This window comes from Coenobita brevimanus, chromosome 73 (genome assembly GCF_032717465.1).
Source record: "Coenobita brevimanus isolate Jiangsu-jjx chromosome 73, ASM3271746v2, whole genome shotgun sequence".
Lineage (NCBI taxonomy): Eukaryota > Metazoa > Arthropoda > Malacostraca > Decapoda > Coenobitidae > Coenobita > Coenobita brevimanus.
Window position 1 is genome coordinate 30,855,808 of NC_137026.1, and position 9,992 is coordinate 30,865,799.

At 40.8% G+C, this 9,992-nt stretch overlaps 1 protein-coding gene across 4 annotated transcripts in view; it reads right to left on the bottom strand.

Moving 5' to 3' along the window:
* Positions 1-5,807, bottom strand: part of LOC145407459 (uncharacterized) — a 564,352-nt gene extending 558,545 nt beyond the window's left edge. For all 4 annotated transcript variants that reach the window (XM_080278390.1, XM_080278388.1, XM_080278391.1 and 1 more), the window contains exon 1: positions 5,491-5,807. In XM_080278390.1, coding sequence (XP_080134516.1) covers positions 5,491-5,584 — 94 coding nt within the window. In that variant the 5' untranslated portion in view covers positions 5,585-5,807. The remainder of the gene's footprint in view (positions 1-5,490) is intronic.
* Positions 5,808-9,992: the final 4,185 nt, after the last annotated feature.

Consider the following 9,992-nt stretch of genomic DNA (forward strand, 5'->3'; position numbering starts at 1 on the left):
AGGAAAGACTTTTGAAACTGGTGTGTACGAATACCTTCTACAAATCATTTACTACCAAGGACGGACCTCTTCCAAAGTGAAATAAAATCGTCATATCAGCAAAAATACTCTAAAAAAAGGAGGTCACATATGAAGACGGGAACCTACCGAACCGAGTTATGCCCCTTTTTTTTAATCCGTTTTTTTTTTTTTTTTTTTTTTTTTTTTTTGGGGGGGGGGGGGGGGGGGGGGGTGATAAGATTAGAACAGACAGTTCGAGCTGCTGGGGTTACTTACTCCCTTAATAAACTCCTTCAATACAAGGACTTTACCAAGTTGAATAAAACATTTCCCCGTTCCTCTTCACACTATCCTCTGCTGGCTAATACTCCTAGGCTTAGAGAGGCTTGCTGTTTCTCGTGCGTCAGGGAGGAGTGTGATGGACCTGCCGTAACTGTACGAGTAGACGAAGTGAAATACTAAGCGACCTCTTGCCTCAGAACGTACACTTTACTGTCTGTGCACCTGCTGTCTGTTTATGAAATACAGCTCGAAACGTTACAACAACAACAACAATATCCAGTAACTTCAAATTCAAGTGTACGCCTAGAGTCTTTAAATACAGGATAGAGGAAAACGTGAACAGATGTAACGTTCATTGCAAAACTATCAATCATCCGGATAGATCTCGCATGCGCAGACAGACAGACAAACATACACACACACCACTCTACCACTTCATGATCTACCAATGACGATATGAGTGTTTGACAGAACTGAATATACATCTCATTTGCCATCCAGGTAATACAGAGCTTAATTTCTCTCAAGAAATTGAGTACAATGACCAACACATTTCCAAACATAAAAATGACCAGTTCAACTTGAAATCAGGGAAACCTACTGGCAATAAAACTCAACAAAAACAAGCTAACAACGACTTAACAAGCAATGCCAATAATTCCACTACAAAAGCAATCGGGAAGGCAATATGGTCAGGAAACTATGTCCTTTGTATCATATTCTTGCGTCGACCTCTATTAAGCTATGAAGAATGCTAAAAAATAAAGGGATGAGCCTAGGTGGGTGAGGGTGAGTTAGTTAGAGGTGTGTAGGTGTGACAGAGATATGTTAGTTGGTGTGGTAAGAGTGAGGCAGGATGTGTGTGTGTGTGTGTGTGTGTGTGTGTGTGTGTGTGTGTGTGTGTGTGTGTGTGTGTGTGTGTGTGTGTGTGTGTGTGTGTGTGTGTGTGTGTGTGTGTGTGTGTGTGTGTGTGTGTGTGTGTGTGTGTGTGTGTGTGTGTGTGTGTGTGTGTGTGTGTGTGTGTGTGTGTGTGTGTGTGTGTGAGGAAATGTGGATAAATTTGACTATGAAAGAGTGTGTGTGGTGAGCGGCGAATAAGTATGGAGGGGGGGGGGGTTGAGGATACGTGGAAATGTAATATGACGACAACTTGAGACTTATTTTATCTTTTATTTACTTATTCACTTATTTACCGGAGTGGGAGGGGACGGGGAGAGAGTGAGGGTGAAGAGCTGCCTGGACACCCTTTTCGAGGTGGATCTATTTGAACCAATTGTCGATGGCTGCATGACAGGACTCTAGCGCTGTATGGTGGTTGGTCTACTGGTGACGCACAGAAAGACGGCTGGATCTCAAGGAACGGATGTCCTATTCTATGCCAAGAGTCGAATGGGATACACGCACACGAACAATAATAATAATAATAATAATAATAATAATAATAATAATAATAACAACAATAAAAAGGAAAACACGTGACTGATTCCTAGTGGATGAAATGGCCTTATCAAAACCTTAAGTATCCTAAACCAACCCTGACTCAACTTAGGGTGACGAGTTCCTACTTACCGGTACCGTGCTACTCCATCACTCTCCCATCTCACCGCATCAACTCACCTGCAAAGGAAAAAACTGTCTTTAGTACTATGCGCAGATTTATGTCGATCCTTACGCTCTCTCTCTCTCTCTTAATATACAAACAAAATCAATCGCTTAAAGAGGAGGGACAAGTAAAAGTCTCTAAGCTAGGAAAACATAGACCGAGATTCGATAAGAGTAACATACTAAAGAACATTTAGTGTATATGGGTAAATCGGTAGCTCAAAGAGAATACAGGCCACTGAGCAGTCTATGATTTGGAAGATTATAGAATGAGTGTAACAGTGGTCTGGAGTGGGTGAGGGTAGTGTGTCTGTGATAGGGATGAAGTATGATTAGGTTATTGGCGTGACAGCTGAGAAAGTATGCTGCTGCTGCTGCTGCTGCTGATGATGATGATGATGATGACGACGACGACAAAGATGATGATGACAGTGACGACGACAACGATGATAATGACGATGATGGTGACGACGACGACGACAACAATGATGATGATAATGATAATGATGATCATGATGATAATGATGATGATCATAATGATGATGATGGTGACGACGACGACAACGATGATGAAGATGACTGGCATTTGGCTGTGCAGATAGGTAAGGTCGGTGAACTTCAAGTGACCTGCGAGTCGGAGAATGAATGGAATGTCACGTACAATGGGAATCACTGTGGCAAGACTATGAGGGGTTAAGTCCGTGAGTAAGAGCATGAGAGAGGGCGACAGACTGAGTGAATAAGGTGAAGTCTGTCAGTAAGAGCATGAGAGAGGGAGACAGACTGAGTGAATAAGGTGAAGTCTGTCAGTAAGAGCATGAGAGAGGGAGACAGTCTGAGTGAATAAGGTGACGTATTGTGGATATGAGTGAAGGGTTGGAAATGAGAGAAAATAGTAACTGGGCCAGAGTGAATGAAATGAATCAAACTGGGCATGAGTGAGGAATGGGGAGGTGAAAACATAATAACAAGTATGACAGTGTGAGGGAAAGAGAAGGTATGGCTTTAAGAGAACTTCAGTGTGAGTGAGATGATAAAGATTAAGCAGTAGGAGAATAAGGTGACATAATATGAATGCTGATAAAAGGGTGAGTGAGGGTGAGAATGTAAGTGAGAAAGGGTGAATGAATGTAGTGAGGTACGGTGAATACATGAGTAACAAAGTGAGAGAGAGAGAGAGAGAGAGAGAGAGAGAGAGAGAGAAACGACTGCCTGCGAGGAAGTTATGAGTAAAAATGAGAAAAAGAAACAAGGTGAATGCAACTGTGACTGGGTGAGAGGAGTGAATGAGCGAGAGTGAATGTCCACCAAAATAGCATGAATATTTGAGAGAGAGAGAGAGAGAGAGAGAGAGAGAGAGAGAGAGAGAGGTGTGTGTGTGTGTGTGAGAAACTTACCCATAAGAGAAACTAAGCCAACAAGATTTACGGTACAGTAAGGCTTAATATTAGGTTACAAGAAGCCTGTTAATATGCATGAGTGAGAGGGGTGAAAATGAGAGTGAAGATTTAGACCTATGGAAGGGTGAATATAGAGATGGTGAAGAGTGTGCATATAGGTGTGTAGTGTGTTGGTGTGTGTGCAAGTGTGAGTGGAGTGAGCTATGGTGTGCGTGTGTGTAGTGTTAGTGTGTATGAGTATGGAAGTGTGTGAAGTGCTAGAGTGGTGTGTATGGGTATGGAAGTGTGTGTGTAGACGTGACTGTGAGGGGAACTGGACTGTGCAATGATGCGAGTGTGTAGGTGTGATAGTAGTGTGTCATGTGCGTGAATATGTAGGTGTAAAAGTTAAATGAAACTGTGTGTGTGTGTGTGTGTGTGTGTGTGTGTGTGTGTGTGTGTGTGTGAAGTGAACCTAAATGTGCACCAAAGTGACTATGTGGGTGAGTGTGAAATTTAAGTATGTAAGTGTAAAAATACAGTACCCTAAAACGCAGCAAATGTGAATGTGTAAATTTAGGAGCTGATAGCATGATAAGGATGAGCAAGGCATGTAGGTATGAGAGTGAAAAGGGATCCAGCCTGCTAGTATGACTGCGTAGGCATGCCTAAGTGTGCAAGTATGTAAGGGCGCAGCTGTGAGTGTGGAATGAGTGTGTTGTGAAAGTGTGCACAGATACAAGTGTGAATGTGTAAACGTTAAATGGAGACTGATGTGCAAAGATGTTAGAGATGTGTGTGCGTGTGAAATAAGTGTGCAAGTGTGTGTCAAACAAGTGTGTAAGTGTAATGATGGGAAAGTAGTAAGCAACAGGGATCGGAGTGTGTGCGCAGCTGTGAGTTAGTGTGCAGGTATGCACGTGTGCAAGTGTTAGCATGAGCCTGTGTGTGTGTGTGTGTGTGTGTGTGTGTGTGTGTGTGTGTGTGTGTGTGTGTGTGTGTGTGTGTGTGTGTGTGTGTGTGTGTGTGTGTGTGTGTGTGTGTGTGTGTGTGTGTGTGAGAGAGAGAGAGAGAGGGAGAGAGAGAGAGAGAACATGTGAGCGTGGCGTGGTGGCAGGGTACAGGGAGAGGTGCCAACGCATGAACACGGCAAATGGTATTAAGTGGATCACAGAGAGAAGTAAAAGGAGAGCCACAGGGCAAGAATGTCGCCTAGTTTTACGCCTTCTCACACACCCATGCTTAAGGCGTCGCAAAATGGCACCGTAATGTTTAAGACGCTTTAAGGCTACAAATGGGGTTTTGATGGTCACACAGGCATGGCAACAACTATACTATTATTCCTCTCTCTCTTTCACCCATGCTTAGAGCGTTGAAAATTGCCCCTTAATAGTTACATATGAGGTGTAAGAATACAAATGGCGTTCTTAAGGTCACAGATAGCTATGACGAAAAACTATATTAATAAAATTCTCTCTCTCTCTCTCTCCAAGCGAACAGCAAAGAATAGTATGCAAAATCAAGCGCCAAGGAAGAGGTGCTACAAACCCTCTGGAGTCGACTATACTTTTTTTTTTTTCTTCTTCTTCTTTCTTCGTAACGTGGCCCAGATTTTCATTGAGTTGTATCTTATTTCACGTAGCTCATTGACAGAAAAAGACAATGTTACAGTTCAACATCACTGTCAAGGGAGTTCTTCCTGACAAGCATCATACTAATGTTAATCAACTGCTACAACTCACCATTCAAGATAATGAGACGATAATTTAAGGTCAAGTTAAAGTGAAAAGAGCAAAGAAAACGACACCTGGTTATTACAGGCTAAATAGGCTACCTCATTTCACACCTGGTAGCCAAAGGTACAAATTCTGATCACCTGGAACGAAGCCTTCTAAGCGACCCAAAAAGAAGCAATAAACAACCAAACAGGCCATATTTAATATTTAAAAATTAGTTCTCTTTATAATCTTACTCAACTTTTATGGCTATTCCAAGAAGAGGCTGTAACCTCTCCCTCTGTGTGTGTGTGTGTGTGTGTGTGTGTGTGTGTGTGTGTATTAGGGGAGAAGAGGAAAAACCAACTGCATTGCAACATAGCCTCAACTGAAGTGGGATTAGCATTTCAACCCCTCACTTGCTGCAATGTCAAGTGCAGATATTAAAGTATTATGATGCACACACACACACACACACTGACACTCGCAGCTCTCTCTCTCTCTCTACTCACCATTTGCATGAGGTGGGGTCTGGTTGTCGGGCTGTGTAGCATCCATGTGTTCGGGCTGAGAGAGAGCTCCTGGGGTTTGAGCCACGGGGGACATGCTCTTTCTCTCTCGCTATCTCACTTTTCTCTCTCCCACTTATTAAAGCTAACTCTCGCTAGCCTCACAAGTGGTGCAAGGGAGATACACTGATTTTCACCAATACTTTCCCCCGCGTCTTTCACCAATATTTTCCTTTCTCGTTTTTTACCAATACTTTTCTATCTTGTCACCTCACACGAATTTCCTCTCTGATTTTTACACTCTTTCCCTTCTTGATTTTTCTCCCTCTGGATTTGAATAATAGATTTTCCCTGTAACTTAAATTTCAATTCTATTCTCAAGATCAAAATATTAAAACAGATGTCTTCAGTCTACGAGCCAAATTTTCAAAAACCTCATGTAATGTTTTCTGTCAAACTTAAAAATAAAAAAAAAGGCACCCAATATATTTTCTGACTTTACAACCTTCACTAATGTTTATCTTTACCAAATATAAACTCTGCTTTCACTACGTGTTTCCTTAAATCTCTACGTATCTTAGAAGTGGAATACTGAACACTATTTCCCAGTTATTTTGCAAGGCCTTTCTAATTGGTAATTGTAGTATGCACAGTCACGCAATTTTAAGTGTCATGAAAATATCCATGACTCCTGAAAAAACAAAAAAGAAAAACGTGAGACAGACTTTCACTGCTTTCACTGACACAACTCTCTAAATGATATTGGATTGCTTTTCCTTGTGCTTCTTAATGTACCTGTAATAACGGGTCCACATCCAATTTACGATTTTGTGTCAAGCTGGTACAGACACAGGAAATTAGGAAAAAAAAAAAATCATCATCATCGTCGTCACCACACCACCATCACTAATATTATCACCATCGTCACCACACCACCATCACCATGATCATCACCATCGTCACCACACCACCATCACCAATATCATCACCATCGTCACTGTCATAAAAATAATACAAAGAAGAATGACCCATATATGACAGACCAGTACCATTATCTTTGAATGAAATATTAATAACTCTTACAATAATCTTAATTTTAAACTATTTTTATTCTTGCATGTATGCATTTCACTATAATATCCCAAGTACATACTGTATTACAGTTAAATAATTTACTTTAATGCATTTATTCAAATATGTATACAACTTATTTAAAATGTAATATTACTGAATAATCACTATTTACAATGAATAATATATGTATACAATATTCATACAATTATGTTACTTTACAATATTATGTATTTCACTTAATTAGCTTATAAGTTCATTATAATGTGTATGTAGTATGTATTAATATGTTATAACTATTAAATGTCGATGGTATGCCATTTTCACGCGGCCGAGCAAATGTAGGACTACATAATAGATAGATAGATAAATAGATAGATAGAAGTAACTACAAAGTTTTTATGACATTTATCCCACTGCTGCCACCAAATGTCATAAAAACTTTGTAGTTACTTGTAGAGAAGTATATTTTAGACTTGTGGTCGAGCGGCTTTTATATCTTGTAGTAGCTTCCCCACCAAATGTCATGTAGTGACAGGAGAGGTAAAGAATAGTATGGGACTATTTTTATTTGTCTTGGAAATATTAACAAGTCTCTCACACGGAACGAATATAAGTCCCGGGTAGCTACCTCCCTGTTTCGCTATCTGTCTCTCTCTCTCAAATCGCTAAGCCCTTCTTCCGTGACCTGTCTCTAGGGTCGCTTGTCTCCTTCTACTCTCTCATTCCTAAAATCTGGTGTAGCAGGGGTGTGTCACGTGTGTTCCTCGTGGATGGAAAGCTTAAGGAGCCTGTGTGTGAGTATGTGTGTATATGTGTGTGCATGGTTACCAGATCTTTGTTCACGAGAGGACTGCTGACAGCTAACTGCATCATCTCCTTACTGGCCGCTGTCGTCAGCTTTCCTCAGTGTTAAGAGTGTGTAAGCAGGTTTAGCACTGCTCGATTCTCGCAGACACAACACCTTCTCATCATCTGACTCCCTGCTTCTATCTATCTATTTATCTATCTATCTATCTATTATGTAGTCCTACATCACCACACCACCATTATCATCATCGTCGTCACCACACCACCATCAACATTATAATCATCGTCACCACAACACCACCATCACCATTATTATTATTATCATCATCATTATTATCCGGACCTCTATTCTTTATTCCCAAACCCGGTAAGGTCCAGACAGCCAGAAGGAGAAAACCATCATTATCATCACCACCACCACCATCATGTCAGATCTCATGTAACACTCCAATATGAGACAGGGTTGAGAGAGACAGGGGAGAACTTTATAATGTTAAAGAAAACCATCAAACAAACTGGAATGTCTTTCCTTGCACTTCGTAATATAACAACATACCAACATCAGCCCAATTAACGAGCTGTTCTTCGCAAGCTGGTAAAATTACAGGAAAATATAGAAATGGCTTTATATAGTATTAGAGAACGTTATTACACGAACTGGAGTAATTCTTTTGTATTTCTTGATTTAATACCGCGTCCACATTCGTCCATAAAGGATCGGGTGTCGCATGCTCGTATAATCACAGAAAATGACTGGGGCTGGGGAGAGGGAGGAATGGAGAAAGCTATCAAACGAACACGCGAATCTTTCTGTCTCTTAATTTAATAACGTGCAAGCATCCACCCACCACAGACCCGGGTTCCACAGGCTTGTAATATCACAGGAAATATTAAAAAAAAAAAAAAAACGATAGTAATATCACCGGTGAAGAAAGGCTAATTCTATTTTGCTTTCCTGGAAGTGTAAGGGCCTGAGGCTATCTTATGCAGTCCGGTATAAAATAACGGTACCCAGAGAGATGACCAGTCTTATTCCCCTTAGTGGCACTGCATTATCGAAAAACCTCCATTCACCTCTTTAGGTCGAACGTATGCAAGGCAGTTACTCCGACTGGGGTGCGCTTAATTAACTATTAAATGAAATGGGTAGTCTTTCTTTCCCAGTAAGAACAACTGCTTTTCTCAAACGAGCAAGAATTTCCAAACACACATCAAGTTTTTACAGAGCCCACCACAACCATCCACTTAAAACTTTGGTGTCACAAGTCTGGAAAGTTACATGAAACTCACCAAAAACGCTACATAACGTGAAACACAGTCACTAAACGAATTGTGTCGTCTTTCCCGGTACTTCTTAATGCTCTGACACGTTCACTTCCACACACTCAAGACTCGGAAGCTTTAAGTTTGGAGTGTACAAGGGGGAAAAAAAAAAAATACTGCTCTCACGCGATCACTTCCACACACTCAAGACTCGGAAGCTGCAAGTTTGGAGTGTACAGGAAAAAAGTTATAATACTGCTGAAAATCATTAACTTGCTTATTACTAGTCTTTCTCAAACACAATCGCCCGGTGTTGGTCTGCAAAAGCCACCGTCTTTAGGCTAAAATGAAGTAGGTGGAGATATCAGCACTGCTTTTTCCTTTAATTAAATAACATATTGATGTGGAAATGGTCAGCGGACAGACAGACATACAAAGCAGGCAATAATATGGGCAAATACAGATGGCTGGAAGAATGGATAAATGGACGGACTAAAAGATACAACTAAACAGACAGACAGACAGCTGAAGACACACACAGCTACACCATAAGCTAACCCCCGACAAAACCGCAACGACAACACATCATATCCGCACAAACATCATCATCAAGAAGCACAATACTAACTCCACCGACCTTCACGGATCAGGGAAAGGTAGTGACATTTGAAGGAGAATGGTGGGTGTTGCATAAATAAGCGTAAGTGTACGGAAAAATGGCTTGAATAACGGTGAGAGAGAGAGAGAGAGAGAGAGAGAGAGAGAGAGAGAGAGAGAGAGAATGGTGGGCGTTGAATATATGTGCATATATGGAAGGGCAACTTGCATACAAGGGAAGCAAAATAGCTTGGATAATGGAACAAAAGAGGGAGGAAGAGGATGGAAAATTAGACGGCAAGGAGAGCGAGCGAGAAGGAACAGGACGGACAGACAGATGAGACGGAGATACGGTATATAAACAGACTGACAGAAACACATATAAGACAGACAAAGATAAATAAATTACAAGATTGGTAGAATACAAGACAAAATACAGAAAGAAATAAAAAGCAGAAACCGCATTTCTAAAACGGGTTAAATAACAAAACACATCAACACACAGCAAGACGAAAGGAAAACAAGAATAAAGGTGTCTCATTGTATCCTCCTCCCTTACAAACCTGGAAGCAAACATGAAATAAAATATAAGAGGTGGAGTGAAAATAAGAAATTAAAACCAAGAGATACGGTATTTAATAAGAGCGGTAAGTAGAAGGGAAGAAAATAACAAGCAGAAATGCGGAATAAAACCAGAAAACATTAGGTACGAGAAAAGAGGGAAAAACACAGGAGGTATAAAACAAGACTGACAAATAGATGAG